Below are 17,299 nucleotides of genomic sequence, written 5' to 3'. Positions count from 1 at the left end.
GGGGGGGGGGGTTCTGAAATGGTACTGTGTGCTTGGAATGTGTGTGATATAGGGCTGGGCGATGTATCGAATATTAGCGATAATATCGCAATCATTTTGATAACAATGTCAAATTGGAAAATATAGTGAATATTTGTTCTGGTCTTTTGTGTTGCTTGTGTTTTAAGATCACCATCTGGCTCCTCTGTGTTCACACACAAACAGACACACACACACACCGTTTGTGCACATGCTCACAAAGAGCATGTGCACAAACTGAAAATTGCACGCGCACAGGCACTCTCTTTTGCTCTCTTTTTGTCCTGTCACATAAGGACCACATGAATTGTTCCATGTGAGGTCCATTTTGTCAAGTTGCAAGTACCATATTATGGCAACTGCTTAAAGTTGCACTACACATTTAGTACTTTGTAACAATAGCTGTTCTATCTATGTAGTTTTTGTTGTTTTCTAATAGAGGAAAAAGAAAATCATGTTTTTTTTTTTATTTAAATGCAAATGCAAACATATTGAATTTTGTAACAATTTTGACAATATTGAGATATTTTTATATCTCGCCCAGCCCTAGTGTGATATGTAGCTGTGTGTGCTGTAATAGTCCTCTACATGTTTGGTGTGTGTGTAGTGTACGTTGTGAGTAAAATGTGTGTGCAGTGTGTGTGTACTGTGTGTGTGTGTGTGTGTGTGACTGGGGTCTTGCTTCACCATGCCTGAGTGGAGTGTCATGTGTCTTGGTCCCGTGGGCTAATTGCCCTGGATCTCTGTGGGCTCCAGGTCTTTGGTGCCTGATTGAATTTGTCACAATGTGCAGCAATGTGTCCCAGCCTTGCCTTGAACATCACAGGAGAAACCTAGTCTCTATTGTTCCATGATGGAGGGAGGAGGATGAGATGGAGGGAGGAGGAGGAGAGAAAGGAGGAGGAGGATGAGAAAGGAAGGGAGAGGGAGGAGGTTGAGAAGTGGAAGAGAGGAGAGAGGGAGGAGAGGAAGGGCAAGAACGAGAATAATAGCAACCTTGACATCTTCTAACTGATATTGTAAGATTAAAGTTCTTAACCAGCACTTGTTGGGAGGCGGCATACGGCCAAACAACTGAAATTGAGTCGGATATCGCTAGGAACAGATACCGTTCAGCATCACAAAGTCTTCAGTAGTTACCGAATCCCACTTCATCACCCCGGAGGCTCACTCAGTACATTGCAGTTTTGGATCAATATGGATCATAGGATCTAAACGGAGTCTCAAACTTTGAGGCCAAGACGTCTCACCGTGAGTAAATAAAGTCTGCAAGAACAAAACATATTGAACTATGCCCATAAGAGAAGATGTGATGATACGTGGAGTGTGTCAGTAATGAATAATGTAGTCATTATTCTCCCTGGCCTTGCCCCAGCACTTCTAGATGAGATGAACGCAGTCGAGCCAAGGCTGTGTTGCTGCCTGCAGGGGGACGTGGCGGCGGGGGCCGAAAGCCTGTCAGACATTTTCCACCATATGGAGCGACAAAGGGATAGAGGGTGCGGGACCTGAAAACCCTGTCCTTCGAGAGTGACTTTGCCGCGAAACACACGTTCCGATGAATGCACTGTACTGTACGTGTGCACGCGTCCACGCCCGCAAATGTGCTGTGCAGGGAGTCCGTGGGTTTATAGAGCGATGATGGTTTTTTGGATCGGGTAGCTTGTCGGTGGAGTGAATGTGCTGTGGTTTTCGTTTTGTGCATGTCTGAGGGTGAGATGAAAACATTGATTTCACTTCCAGCCTCCCTTTTCTGCAAGTCAAGTCAGTCGTGTAAACGCGGTCAATGTAAGCAAAAGCAATTATGGATGAGGAACCCTGTGTCGTGCGCTTCTGTTTGTTAGTCACACACACACACACACACACAGACACACGCACTCATCCACACACACGTACACATGCACAAACTAATTCTGCCTGAACTCGCTTATTCAGTCAATCTGGCTAGCCTCTCAGTGTCCTACAGTAAACCTCCCCCCCCCCCCCACACACACACACACACATGCCGAGAAGTGACAGGTGTGGAAGAGAACAGCAGGTTATTCCTGTTCAAAAGCACATCTCAGTGTTCACATCTCATCTCAGTTATTCCTTTATCTGCCTGACCTTGTGACTCACTGTGCTGCCAGTTAATCTATAACACACTCACACAACACTACAGTATTTTAGTCAGCCACAAAGCGTTAAATTAGATTAAGTTAGAATCTGTCTGTGCTTTGTAGGTGGATCCAGCCTCCAATTTCCTCCTTCAGATTTTAACCTGGCTTGGCTGTCTGTAGTCTCTATATGTATACATTATTCAGGTTAAAACAGATTGCAGGATTATACTAGTACCATACAGTTCCGAGTAAATCAGAAACGATTTGCGCTACTGGCAGACTTTTTATATTAAAATGTTTATGGTCTGTGACATTGCCGATGAAGGGGAGGGGGGGGGGAATCAATGAAGGTTACAGCTCCCTCCCACCACACACACACACACACACACACACAAAAGGACTGAGTACTTTAATGTGCCCATATATCTTGTTCCACACCCCCTCTTACGTGCCTCGACCCCCCCCCCCCCGCCCGTCCTGCAGCCTTCTTCCTCCCTCCCGTCCTCCATCTCTATCTCTCTCCTTCGCTCGCTCGCTTGTTCTCCCTCGCCGTGAAATTAGATTAACTCTCACTCGCCCACAAACCCTTCTCTCCGCAGATTAGGACTGCTCGCTTAGCTCCTTCTGCGGAAGGAATCCTTTGATGTGCGGAGTGGGGGGGCAGGGGGGGATCCCATCGTTAGGGGAACCCATTAAGGCTGGTAATCAATTAGGGTCAGGTAGGAGACCCTCTTCCCGAGGCTGGAGTTAAGCTCATAGGTCCCGCCTTCTCTTAGTGTTACTATGGCAGCTGAAGAGGAGGAGGAGGAGGGGGGAGGGGGATGATGATGATGATGCCTCACAATCAGGATGTTTGCCCTCATTGCATTAACCCTCCCATTCCCATTCATCACAGACTGATTTACCCCGGCAAAACATCAAACCTACGTCAATAATATCCCGTTGACGGTGTTATGACTAATGACGGATTGCCTTGGTGGCCATTAAGCTAAACCGACATCCGTCTCCCTCTCTCTCGCTTTCCCCTCCCTCCGCAGTGAATGAGTACCTGTTCATGGTCCAGGCCAGAGGGATCCAGATCCGTGAGAACGTGAAGAACATCGGCGCCCAGGTTCTAGAGCAGGTGGTGAGAGGAGCGTACAGTGCCAACAGCACAGGTGAGCAGGCTGGCAGAGCACAACACCAACAATAGCACAGACCAAGGCAAACGGGACCCCATGAACCACACCCGAAATTGGAGTCTTGGAGTCATTCCTTGGAGATGTGCAGTATTTCTTAGTTGTAAATAACTTGACAGCACACCTCGTCTTTTTGTCCGCGTGAAGCATCCATTCACAAACGCGCATGCATGCAAACATGCACGCACACAAACTTACAAACATAAATTATTGATGGCATAGTGAATCAGGTTAATGAGATCTGATCTAACGCCACTGGGAGACTTGAATTCAGCTAGTCAGCAGCCAGGGGCCCACCTCTTTAATATTGGTGAAAACATTTAAGGGACTGCCGTCGTTCTTTCTTTCTCTCACTCTCATTCTCTCTCTTCCTCTCCCCCTCCTCTCTTTCCACTCTGTCCAGACTATACGTATGACTTCAACCCAGTTGAGAGTGACGATCCAGCCACCTCGTACCTCCCTGAGGGCTTCACGTACCTATCCTCCCAGCTCTGCCCCGAGAAACTGCCTACCATGAGTGAGTACACACTCTCTCCCTCATTCTTTCTCTCTCTCTCCCTCATTCTCTTTCTTTCTCTCCCTCTCTCTCTCTCCCTCATTTTCTCTCTAACTCTCTCTCTCTGTCATATTGGCTGCCTACTGAATAACCTTAAATTTTTTCTCCTGACCTCCTCCCTACCTCTCTCTCCTTCCCCTCCTGCTCACCCTCCATCCCCTCTCTCCCCCTCCCATCTCTCCCCCGCACCCCCCCCCCCCCCCCAGACGGCAGGTTGCAGGTTAATATGAGTGAGGTGTCTCTGGAGGATGTGGAGCGCGTGCTGTTGGCAGCAGAGCCAAGCTTGTCCCCAGGAGGCTACTGGAAGCCACAGGACTGTGTTCCCCGCTGGAAGGTGTGTGTGTGCGTGTGGGTGTGTGCGTGCGTGTGCATTCACAGGCATTCTGTAGGAGGACAGGGTATTTACGATACAATATACTTTATTGTCCCCATGGGATTTTTTTTTTACTGGGCGCAGTGTCGCCGCATTTGACAAATGAAATTCGACATTTTGTCAAGGGGAAGTGGAGCAAGTCGCCCCATATGAAGGAGATGCAAAATAGGACGAATGTTCAGACACTCTGAACATGCTGTTTCTTAGGAAAGACTTTAAACAACTATCTTGCACAACTTTAAAACTAAGTCTTTCCCTACCCAACCCAACAAAGTGCCTTTGGAGACCAGAGCCTGGATGGTTCACACTGTGTTCTCTCTGTTTGAGATGTTCATGCATGAGGATGATCCAGTTTCTGTGTACAGGCTGATGTATGATGTTCCTTGAACTTTCTTTTAATCTACACGCACGTCCACACATTCCTTGTCGTCACGTCTGCACAAAACCTACGTGCCTTATGTACCTGACTTGAATGTCATTGATAGATATTATCATGGCGTTGTACACTAATGAACATCAACTGATGCCAAGGGAGGTGAACATGTATGTGCCTACCGTGTTCTGGTGTGGTGAGATTATTTTAACAAGCTAATCTGAGCTACCAGGGAACTCAGTCTGAGTTACTCAGAATGCTGATGTAATCTAGACAGAGATCTGTCAGTGTTTAGTTTTTAGTTTTCAAAGTGTGCGCGTGTGTGTGTGAACAGGCTTTTATGGGTTAGATTTAGTGCCAGGGTTAGGATACATGAAGTGTTGGGGATGGAAGTTAAGAATCGAGTTAAGGTTAGGAGCTAGGGTTAGGATTATGGGGGCAGGTTAGGTTTTTTGGTCAAGGTAAGGGTTGGGAGTTATGGCAAACAAGATTGTGATAAGGCCTGAATTGCAAGTCCTCGCAAGCAGAGGTCAACGGATGTGTGTGTCAACAAGTGTTCCCTCCCCGTCTTTAGGTGGCGATCCTGGTCCCTTTCCAGGAACCGTCATGAGCACCTGCCTATCCTCCTCAACCACCTGGTGCCAGTACTGCAGAGTCAGAGGCTGCAGTTTGCATTCTATGTCATAGAGCAGGTACACACTTGCTAACACACACCAGTACAGAACACACGCACACACACACCAAAATATACAAAACAGGCTACTGAGTGACTAATTTGTGGTTCGCCTCACACTGCATGAGCTGTTGTTCATATCCCCCCACTCCCCACAGTAGGGTTGCTCCAACTTGGCCTGTCGTGCTGTCTAGCTTTAGAAACAATTGGTTTTGGAACATTTCTGAGCAGTTTTCGTCCTCATTCCACACATATTTGTGTATACACTATCTGATTACAACTCAGGGTGAGGGTGTTTTAAGTGTTCACTTTTTCCTCTTCTTTTTTTCTCTCTCTCTCTCTCTCTCTCTCTCTCTCTCTCTCTCTCTCTCTCTCTCTCTCTCTCTCTCTCTCTCTCTCTCTCTCTCTCTCTCTCTCTCTCTCTCTCTCTCTCTCTCTCTCTCTCTCTCTCTCTCTCTCTCTCTCTCTCTCTCTCTCTCTCTCTCTCTCTCTCTGCAGACAGGGACAGAGCCGTTTAACAGGGCCATGCTATTCAATGTGGGCTTCAAGGAAGCCATGCGAGACATGACTGGGACTGCCTTGTGTTCCACGACGTCGACCACCTCATGGAGAACGACAGGAACTACTACGGCTGTGGAGAGATGCCTCGTCACTTCGCCGTCAAGCTCAACAAGTACTCCTACATGTGAGTCCCACGCGCCCACAATGGATGTCCCCCGATCGATATGCAGAAAAGAGATCTTAAGAAATCTAGACATTGATGCGTTTCTGCAATGGGCTGTAGTTTGGCTGTTTGTCCTCTGCAGGCTTCCGTATAACGAGTTCTTCGGTGGCGTCAGTGGTCTCACGGTGGAACAGTACAGAAAGATCAACGGCTTTCCCAATGCATTCTGGGGCTGGGGAGGGGAAGATGATGATCTATGGAACAGGTGAAGAGACTTCTCCACGATTGCCATGTGATACAAATAACTCTTTCTTACCAAGACCGTGAGAGAGTTTAGTCAATTGAAGCATCAACAAAATTTGAAAAATCGAAATAAACTAACTCCTTTTCCAGGAGATTCTAGAATGTCTAAAGGTTCAAAAGTAGACAGCACTGTTGCGAGCGACTATTATTGTAAAGCTGAGGGTCATAGCCTGCTGTCTGGTCTGGAATGTAGACCGTTCTCATGGTCAAACAGAGACATATATGTCCTTTTTAAATAAGGACTAACTCGCACTGAGACACAGTCCGTTCAAATACTAATATTCAAGACAAGCATACTTATTGTAAGTCCTTTGGATACAAGCTGAATGAAGAAAACCTCATGTCAAATGTTAATTACTGTTGTGTGTGTTTGCGCAGGGTGCAGTATGCCAACTATACTGTCAGTCGGCCGCAGGGTGAACTTGGTCGGTACATGTCCATCCCTCACCATCACCGTGGAGAGGTCCAGTTTCTGGGCAGGTCAGTCACACCCCCTCGCCATGAGCATACACACAAACGGTCAGTCACACCCCCTAAAACGAGCACCGAAAAACGCACACGCTTCAAGTACGTACACACTCGCAGCCATGCGCCCACACACACTTCCAGGAACTTAAACATGTAGACATTGCAAACATAACACCCGCACTCACCGAGGGACAAATAATTGGACCACATGCAAACACTGCCCATGGACACAGAGAAAAATGCCCAGCTGACATGTGGATTTGGAGAAAGGGTGTGTTTGGAATGTAGCTTAGTCTCATGTGATGCTAACCGGTCACATGGAGAGACTGGTGAGAGTAGAAGAGTGGCTTTCAAGACATTTCTGCTCTTTTTAAGACTTTACATGTGACCTCATTGGAAGAAAAATTCCAATCATGCTGTCTGTCAAAGTTCCATGCTAAGATTGTCCTGGTGTAATCCTGCCTGGTCCCTGATAGAGACTGCTGGAAGTGGGTTCTTCGCTCTCCAGGGTATGGTGACTGTAGTCATATCCACTCACTCTGGTCTCTCTCTCCTTCTCTCTCCCTCTCTTTCTCTCTCCCTTTCCCTTTCTCTCTCCCTTTCTCTCTCCCTTTCTCTCTCCCTTTCTCTCTCCCTTTCTCTCTCTCTCTCTCTCTCTCTCTCTCTCTCTATCTCTCTCTTTCTATCTCTCTATCTCTCTATCTCTCTATCTCTCTATCTCTCTATCTCTCTATCTCTCTATCTCTCTATCTCTCCCTCTCCCTCTCCCTCTCCCTCTCTCCTCACGGCTCACAGGTATACTCTGCTGCGCCATTCTAAGGAGAGACAGAGTCTGGATGGCCTTAACAACCTGCACTACTCCCCCCTGGTGTCCCGGAGGCCTCTCTACACCAACGTTTCTGTCAGCCTGAGCCGACAGTTAGCCCAGATTGCGGACTACTAACCAGGCGTTCCTCCTAGGCCACGAAGGCTGTCGACCATGTCGCTAGTCTCAGCACTGCTTTGAACCTTACTGATATGCATTTCATTTTGTTTTTGTTGTTTGGATGCAAAAAAAAAAAAAGGAGACACGCAGAAGTATGTTGGTTAATCATATGAGAGTAAGGATAAGACTCGTTCATGATCCATCGCTCCTCTCATCCGGGCTTCTCCAGTCTTCTGTCTCCACCTGCCTTTCACACCATTTTGGCCTTTAACATTGACACATTCATTCATTATTTCAGTAATTCGTTAGTCATTTTTTCGATTCGATTTTTATTCTCATTCCTCGGCTCACTGTGTCACCGTCCTGTCAAGCTTCCTGTCTGGGTCTCATCCAACATGAACACGTTCTCAACCTGCAGACAGGTAGCCAGGACACAGTATATAACACAGCCACAAATACAGTACATACACACACTCACACACAACCACACATACAGTACATACACACACACACACACACTAACGCACATGCAGTACAGTGTGCACACACGTGCACACACACACAGGCTGACCTATTCCTGAAACATTTGGTTATCTGCTCCTGCACTGAATATTTTCAGTTATATGATAATATAAATTAAGAAAGAGACAAAGGCGCACTATGTCTCTCTCTCTCTCTCTCTCTCTCTCTCTCTCTCTCTCTCTCTCTCTCTCTCTCTCTCTCTCTCTCTCTCTCTCTCTCTCTCTCTCTCTCTCTCTCTCTCTCTCTCACCAACCACACATGCACACACACAGACCCTTGCAGCTGGCTCTGTATAGGGTATGCCAAATCTATTGAGTGTGCATGAACAGTGGCAGTGTAACGAGGACGCGGTTGGATACGAAATGTGTAGCTACTGTATACTGTATGTACAAAGTGTAGCATGCTAGTGTGTATACTACGTGTGCTAATCCTTAGATCGACGTGGACATGTTCTGCGTCTAGGCTGTGGCAATGTGTTTGACGCCAGCAAGACGTCATCAGCTCCAATTCCCTGCTCAGGCTGCTTTGGAATCACTTTGTCTAACCTACCGTTTACAATGATCTACATGCATTACAACCTCTACTAGCTCTGGCCATACTGTGTAGTGACATACAAAAGGACAGTGGATAGCTATTAGAGTAGACGAGCCCTGTATACAAACCACACTGTAGACCCACCTTTGCCCAAACAAACATGCTAGGCAGCTGGCCACTCAGAGCTTTCACAAATTTGTTTGTTTGTGTGCGCGCGCGTGTGTGTGAATAAGGGAGGAGCTATGCAAAAGCATACCAGTCAGCGTCCTGTTCTTCATGCTTCTCTGGGGGGATGTCCCAGAACACATCCCCCCCCCCCCCCCCAACTGAAAAATATTCACTGTTGACCTTGTGACGTGGACGGAAGATGCCGGAAACCAGGGAGAGAAACAGTGTTTGTGTCTCAGTATCTACTTTCTAGCTGTATCGTTTGCTCACCTGCATTTCTATAGTCATAGAGCTGCAGGAGATGATAAAAGCCAGTGTCTGTCTAGGAGACACTGCGTCGTGTTTACAGAAGACCATCGGGACAGGACTTTAACGTTGCACAGCCACTGATTATCCACCAAAGTCAAATGAGTGGCCAAGAGGCACCACAGCCATTATGGTGTTAGCACCCCGGCTAATCTATGGCCTGTGTGTGGCGTTTGTATGCACTGCCTTGTGGTGGTACACAAAATACTGGCTTTTGACGCGCAGGGGGTGTGTCAACTAATGAATCTTGTTAGTATCGATGGAAGGCCCCCTCACAGCACACAGCCACCCTTAGCGCATACGTCCCTTTGTGTTCCTCTGTGTGTTTGACAGTGTTAATTTGAATGACGTTTTTAGTAGTAGTTCTCTCTTGAAAGCTATATCGACACATTTTCCCTCTCCTGCCTATGGTATATGTCTGCCCTTTAGACAGCTTCAACTGAGCTTCTGTTAGTTCATGTCACACAGATCGCCTTGTCTAAACATTGACTTTTGGAGGGGGGGGGGGGGGAGTACCTGTTTAATTGTTGTTCCTATTATGATGTGAGGCTGGACCTCATTTATTTATTGAATCTTTTATGAATTACTTTCAGTGTTTGTTTTTTGTTGCAGGTGTGATAATATAATTATATAGTTGAAAACAAATGACAGACTGTGTTAGAAGCACTGATCCTAGTTCTGGTTTCAGACTGAAATGTTGAGATTCAAACCTGTATGGAATTATGTGTATGTCAGGGACGGGGCTATTCCAAATAGCATTTTCTATTAACTTGATTCACTTGTTAATCTGATTAAAAAGGCACTGGAGGTGGTAGAAGCCATTTTGTATGACGACCACAGAGAGAACTGCTTGATGTCACTTCCTCTCATTCTACACCTCTAATTTCTTGATAATCCACTATGCTGAAACATCAGGCATTGGGAAACATCAGGCATTGTGAAACAACGGGCATCTTCTGGGAGTGTCTCTCCCATACGTGCTGTAACCACTCAGTAACAATTGAAAACATTAGATGTTGATGCCCAATAGATGTCCATGATTTATATGTAGGTATAAGTTTTCTTTTATCAGATAAGTTATGTTTACCTTGTTAAGCCATTAATTCCGAGGTGTATAGTGGGGGGGGGGGAAGAGAGAGAAGAGACTAAAGTTTTCTTCTCTAAGTGTGTTTGAGTGAAATGGCTGGACCTGTCTGTGCCACTTGGCCTCAGTGTCTTTCACGTCAGAAGTTTGTTTTTGTTTTCGTTGGTCCTCCAGCTCATGTCAAATGGCCTAGCTCTATAGGTTTCCACACTCACAATACTGTACATCCTGTTTGATGTCCAATCAATGAAGAGTGTACTGTAGTTCACAGAAACAACAGACCCTGAGAATACTGTATACCTGGAAGAAGTCGAAGTGAGGGCCTCAGGATTAATATTGTTGTTGTTGTTGTTGTTTTGACCGACCACGAGTCAGTGACTTGACTTCCCAAAGTAGAATCACAGAGCGAGCTATCTCTGACAAGAACTCATCGTAACTAAATATAACTGATGGGTTTTAGTTGTCAACTGGTTATCAAGCCAGGCGTGTCTGTGCTAAATATCATGATAGCTAGCTGGTCAGTAGTGATCCATCATAGTGACCCCAGTGCTCAGTGTGTTGGTCACTGCCTTGTCTGCCTCTGGGCCAGGCTCACCCATTCCATTCTGTGCCAGTCTAAATGACGGGCCCTCCACTGCACACAGTGCCCTGACATGACTGGCAGCCTTAAACTCTTTCATTTATTTAAGTGATTTTACACAGGTTTTTATTTTTTTATAAGCAAATCTATTTAAATGGAAAGTGCGTCTCGACTAACGTCCACTGTAAATATTGCCATGTGTAGTTTTAGAAGAAAAATGAAATAAAGGCCTGTGGATGCTAGGTGAACAAATGGGGCTATGTAGGGGTTTGGTTGATGTCTGTCTGGAGATGTGAGCGTTACACTTAAGCCAGTTGGGCTCCTTGAAAGCTTTCACATCCCTGCTTCCCCAGCTCACCCTCTCATGAGGACGAAGGTGAGGTTCGTTCTCTCCCTTCTCTCCTGGATCTCTGCCCCCAACTGGTCAAGCACTAGAAGCTGCCAAGAGAGAACTCCCAAACAGCAAACCCGAAATCCCTTTTGTACTGGAGTAACAGCTGTAGGCAGGACACAGGTCCACATTTATCACTGTAGGATTTAAAAAGCACTGCATCAGCCAATATGTTCTTGCGCAATATTGCTTGCCATGCTTACGATGGGGAAGGCACCCAAACCCAGCTTGGCTACCAACTCCACTTCCTGCAATCTAGAAAAAGTGTTTTTGTATGAAAGTAAATTATAACAAAAAATGAATAAATACCTATCTAAATTTAAATAATCTCTTTTCAGATTGGAAGGAGTGATATTCTCTTTTGAATTGAAGCCATTTGAAGCCACTTGTAAAACTTGATGTGGGCCTTGTGTATCTGTTTGTGTATCGACATTATCTTTTGATTATTCAAATTTTTATGATGGAGATTTTTTTTTTTACCATAGTTGTTAATGTAAATACACCAATAAATTGAACTTCAAAAGATGTCCGTGTTGTCCTGTGGTTTCCTCCACCCTAGTACTGTATGTGGATGGAGAGCTGACCTGCGTACTCTACAAAGATAACTGCCGTTATCACAAGGCCATCAATACATTTTCATTCGGACAATAATGGAGGGCAATGAGGGTAGGCAGAAAAACATGAGGGCTTCTTGCCAGGCTGGTAATTTAATCTACAACTTAATAAATAAACACGTTTAATCAACCCATGTGTATGCACAGCGTTATCTCTCTTTGTGAACATAGATATATATATATATATGTTTGTGAAGGCCCCGTCACACCATAACGTTCTGGTCGACGTTCTATGACGTTGGAGGAAACGTTGGTAATCGTCCATGGTCGCTGGTATAGCGCCAGAAGAGCATTGTGTGGACGCTGGTGACGCTGGTAATCGTCGGTAATCGTCGGTGATCGGCGGAGAACGCTGGTCCAAAAAAAAAAGTTTTGAACAAGCACAAAAGTTCTCATGGCGACCAGCGTTCTTCAACGTTTAATTTTAAATGCTGGATAACGCTGAAGAACGTTTGACTTACGCTGCACACGTTTGGCTATCGTTAGTCAGTCGTTACCCTAGAGTTACTTGGTTGTAACGCTAGGGTAAAAAAAAAATGCTGTAAAAAAAAAAAAAAAAGATTACTAAATGTAAATGTTGTTATTCATCGTTTTCTTTGTACTGAACAACTCACTCACTAGTAGCAGAAGCCCCCCTCGCACCCTTTTGTCGTCTAGGTGGCTACTGTTCAGAACAACTGAATCCACTGATTTTCCAGTGTTTTATACCCATGTTTTATACCCACGGTGTTTACCTACATCTTTAACACCTCCCTTGAGACATGCCATGTGCCAGCCTGTCTCAAGTCCTCCACCATCATCCCTGTGCCCAAAAAGCCAAGGCCAACAGGACATAATGACTACAGACCCGTCGCCCTGACCTCTGTGGTAATGAAGTCTTTCGAGCGCCTGGTGCTATCACACCTTAAATCCATCACTGACCCTCTACTGGACCCCCTGCAGTTTGCCTACAGAGCCAACAGGTCTGTGGACGATGCAGTTAACATGGCCCTCCACTTCACCCTACAGCACCTGGACTCCCCAGCATCCTATGCCAGGATCCTGTTTGTGGACTTCAGCTCTGCCTTCAATACCATCATCCCCGCCCTGCTTCAGGACAAACTCTCCCAGCTGAACGTGCCTGATTCCACCTGCAGGTGGATCACAGACTTCCTGTCTGACAGGAAGCAGTGCGTTAAGCTGGGAACACAAGTCTCTGACTCCCGGTCCATCAGCACCGGATCACCTCAGGGCTGCGTCCTTTCTCCTCTGCTCTTCTCCCTGTACACCAACAGTTGCACCTCCAGTCACCCGTCCGTCAAACTCCTGAAGTTTGCGGACGACACCACCCTTATTGGGCTCATCTCTGGTGGAGACGAGTCTGATTATAGGTGGGAAGCGGCCAACCTGGTGACCTGGTGCAGCCAGAACAACTTAGAGCTCAATGCTCTTAAGACAGTGGAGATGGTTGTGGACTTCAGGAGGAACACAGCCCCACTCACCCCCATCACCCTGTGCGACTCCCCAGTCAACACTGTGGAGTCCTTCCGCTTCCTGGGCACTATCCTCTCCCAGGACCTCAAGTGGGAACTGAACATCAGCTCCCTCATCAAGAAAGCACAACAGAGGATGTACTTCCTTTGGCAGCTGAAGAAGTTCAACCTGCCAATGACAATGATGGTGCACTTCTACTCAGCCATCATTGAGTCCATCCTCACCTCCTCCATCACCGTCTGGTACGCTGCTGCCACTGCCAAGGACAAGAGCAGACTGCAGCGTATCATCCGCACTTCTGAGAAGGTGATTGGCTGCAATCTGCCTACCCTCGAGGACCTGCACACCTCGAGGACCCTGAGGCGAGCGAGGAAGATTGTGGCCGACTCCTCCCACCCTGGTCACTCCCTGTTTCAGTCACTCCCCTCCGGCAGAAGGCTGCGGTCCATCAGGACCAATACCTCACGCCACAAAAACAGTTTCTTCCCTTCCGCTGTTGGCCTCTTCAACAAGGCCAAGGGACCACACTGACTCTAATGACTTCTTGCTTAAAACACACTGCTTTGCACTGCATTACAAAATGGTATCTTGTACATTTGTATTTTTTGTAATATTTGTATTTTTGTATTTTTATATTGTAATTTACGGCAACTTATATTTTATTTTATTGTATATTTAATTCTATTCTAATCCCACTTAGTACTGCTAGTTTATGTACCCTTAGTATAGATAGTCCACATATTAAAATTTTAGGTATATGTTTATTGTATGCACCTTCCTGCCAAAGCAAATTCCTTGTCTGTGCAAACTTTCATGGCGAATAAATCCCATTCTGATTCTGATTGGTCATAAAACCCACACGCCAGCAAAACGCTAATCTGTCGTTATACACACGTAAGTCACACGCTAATCGTTTGTCGCACGCCAGTGACACGTCATCACACGCTAATAGTTTTCAGAGGTGTCTTACTTGGTCGCTGTTACACGCTTCTCATGCGTAAGTCCCTCGCTAGTTATGCGTAAGTCCCACCCTAGTCATGCGTTAGTCACACGCCAGATGTGTCCACGTCGCCCTAGAACCCTCGAAATTGAACGATTAGAACGTTCAGAGAACTTTGACCAGAACGTTATGGTGTGACGGGGCCTTGAAGAGGTTATACCCATGGATGAATCATATTTTGATGTCAGAGTGAACCATTGAATAAAGACCTACAGGAATATAGTTCTCCAGGAACAAGGTTGTTCCTTGTTCTGTGCCTCGTTCCACGAATAATGAACAAAGTAAAATGATAGCCAATTTAAAATATGAACTGATGTACTGATGTGGAAAATATGAAATATGAGTAGTCTTCAAAACACTGCATAGACACTATGTTCATTGTTCCTGATACAGGGACAGGACAGGGAGCTCGATACGAAGAGTTCTATAGGCTGAGCCAGCCGTCAGACACCCTGCTGGTCATCATCCAAGGTTGACGTCCACACGTTCACTCTTGTCACACCACATTTGGTCTGTGTTGTAGGCTACTGCATGTCTGACCCGAGGCCTGGAGCACACCCGTCCACAGAAGAGGTCAGGATGACCCGTCAGGGCAAACAAAGAGGAAGAGAGAGAGAGAGTAGTTCCAGTTACATTATGTCTCCATGGTGAGGGAGGAATAAACGGCTTCATCTCCTTTTTGGAGCGCCTTTCGGATAAATGGCCTTTGAGTGTTAGGGTTCTGGGCTCACTGACAGTGTTGTAGAGACCAGGGAAATGTCAGTTTGCTGGTAAAGCCCGAAATAAACACCCTTGTCTTCAGACACATTTTTCTTTGTTTCCCAGCGTGCTGTCGTCTGAAGGGGGAGGTCAAAGACCGCATAGACTACTCTGCTAACTGCCGGGCAGCTGGGCTTCATCAGAACGGCGCAGTGGACAAAGATGCCGCTTGTTGTTCATATCCGCTCATTCAGACACGGTAGCAGCCGCATGGAGGAAGACAGACGGAGCAGAATGAGAAGCTTTCACGAGGCCACTTAAGAAGCAATGGTTCAGTGGCCCTCTTTTAGCTTAGCTTAGCACAGACTCTCCTTCCAGTCAACTGTAATATAATTAGGCTTTGGGAACCAGCACAAGTTCTCCCTATGTGAGAGAGCCAGTATCCCTAATGTGATGCTGAACAGCAGAGTTGATATTAGGTTGGGTTATGTCCTCTCCATAGCTGGGCAGTGTTATGCTCCTTGACTTTAATAGTCGTCTCGATGTTTACAATTTGTCTGAGTCTTATGTTAAATAAACGTTTGTGTTTGGAACAGAAGGCTTCGGTATGCTAACACCACTGTCCTAAAACTATCCCTAAGTCCTAACCCTACCCCTTAATGTAATTCTAACACTAATTATATCCCTAAACATTAAAGTGTGCTTCCTGTCTCTTGACTGATTACTATAATTCTTGAGTGTAATCTTAAGCACAGAAGAGAAGCACTCTTCACATCCTTTGTTGGGAAGTGTGTGTGTTGGAATAATCCAAAGCTAAACTGAATCCCTCTTGGTAAACATCAGCAGTATTTTCGAATGCAGTGCACACAACATTATATGTTTCATCAATATTTTAAATAGACCACTTGTTTAACATAGCTCGCCTATTTTACGACACTTTGCTCAAACCTGGTTTCTGTAGGGAAGTGCGTTAATAATTGTTTGCTTTCCTGAGAGCTGTCAATGTTTAGCCTTGATCTTAGGTTTTCAAAGGTCTTTGAAAATATGATGTCCAACAACATGATGACTCAAAATACCGGTATGTAAGTTCCTAGTCATCATAAAGTTGAAAAGAGGTGTAAATTGACATGTGGTCGCCATTTTAACATATATTTATACCAGTGGAAGTGGTTATAAAAACAGATCAAAGGTTCAAGGATACAATGTACGATTGTACTAGACATGTACTTTATGCATATGAATTTACAGTAATCATGGTAACATAATGTGTATATCTGCAGTAACTGTCTTGGTTTCTATCTGGTATCTACATCATGCCCAGTGTTCCCATCTTCCTGTTTCCCCTCTCGGGTCCTCTCTCACCCAGGAGATGGCTCAGGCCCTCTGTGCCTCGTTGCCTCCCCAAGGAGGGTAGAGATTGAGCTGGGGACAGGCAGTCCAGCTGCGCCCTGCCCCTTGGGCTATGCTCACACCATGCTGTGTGTGCTCTATCATGCTGTGTGTGTATGTCTACTCTATGTGCATGTTTGTTTACTGTACCGTGCTCTGTGTGTTTGTGTGTGTGTGCGTGTGTTTGCGTGTGCGCGCGTGTTTGTGTGGGCTCCGCACGTCAAACTGCCTATGTTGGGACTCCTGCCTGAGCGCCTGTCAGGGTCACAAAGGAGGCAGCCATCTGTCCATGGCCTTTCTTCTCTATCTCTCCTCTCCTGACAGGGTTACACTAGTCCAGCTGTGTCAATGGCCAGACATCATTCCCCCCTGCCTCTTTCGCCCACACATCATCCATGGACCCCGCCTTATGTGATTATCCCAGTCCCTGACTCCCCTGACCCCTCCCCCAAACAACCTCTCCTCTAGTGTCTCTCTTTCCACACCTTAGCTTTTCTCGACCCTCTCCTGCACTCTCTAATAACGTGTCATTGCATCGTCGGTCTCACGTTTGATGTTTTCATTCATTTAGCAGATGCTTCCCTGGTCACCCAGTATCTCTCTCCCCTCTCTGGCATCCACAGCGTCTTTCTGCCTTCTCCATCCTCCATTTTTTACCACACCTTTACCTTCACTATCACATGGACATTCTGGACTGTGTCACTCATAACAGTTACACTGCTTACATTTTGAATTGGTAGAATGGTTTATTAGATATTTTAGATAATAGTTTACTTTCAAACAGAGACACTTTAATTGGTTTTCTTGCACCAAAAAACTCAAAGGATCTAAAAATGATTTCCTTTTTGGAGATCAGAACACTTCATATACAGTAGCTGTTTATTGACATTGCTAATTATGGCTCTTATT

General features: G+C 45.9%; 1 protein-coding gene across 1 annotated transcript; it reads left to right on the top strand.

Annotated features, from left to right (window-relative positions):
• The first annotated feature begins 3,159 nt into the window (after positions 1–3,159).
• LOC134018459 (beta-1,4-galactosyltransferase 5-like) lies at positions 3,160–11,742 on the top strand. Its single transcript, XM_062458394.1, is given in 10 exon segments — positions 3,160–3,274; positions 3,699–3,812; positions 4,058–4,185; positions 5,172–5,192; positions 5,194–5,289; positions 5,769–5,835; positions 5,838–5,955; positions 6,077–6,199; positions 6,616–6,717; positions 7,501–11,742. Coding segments are annotated over 10 exon segments (1,020 nt in total). The 5' UTR covers positions 3,160–3,171; the 3' UTR covers positions 7,649–11,742.
• Positions 11,743–17,299: the final 5,557 nt, after the last annotated feature.

Source organism: Osmerus eperlanus, chromosome 4, assembly GCF_963692335.1.
Source record: "Osmerus eperlanus chromosome 4, fOsmEpe2.1, whole genome shotgun sequence".
In the NCBI taxonomy this organism is placed as follows: Eukaryota; Metazoa; Chordata; class Actinopteri; order Osmeriformes; family Osmeridae; genus Osmerus; species Osmerus eperlanus.
Note: the sequence above shows the minus strand (reverse complement) of the source record. Positions and strands in the feature narration are given on the sequence as shown.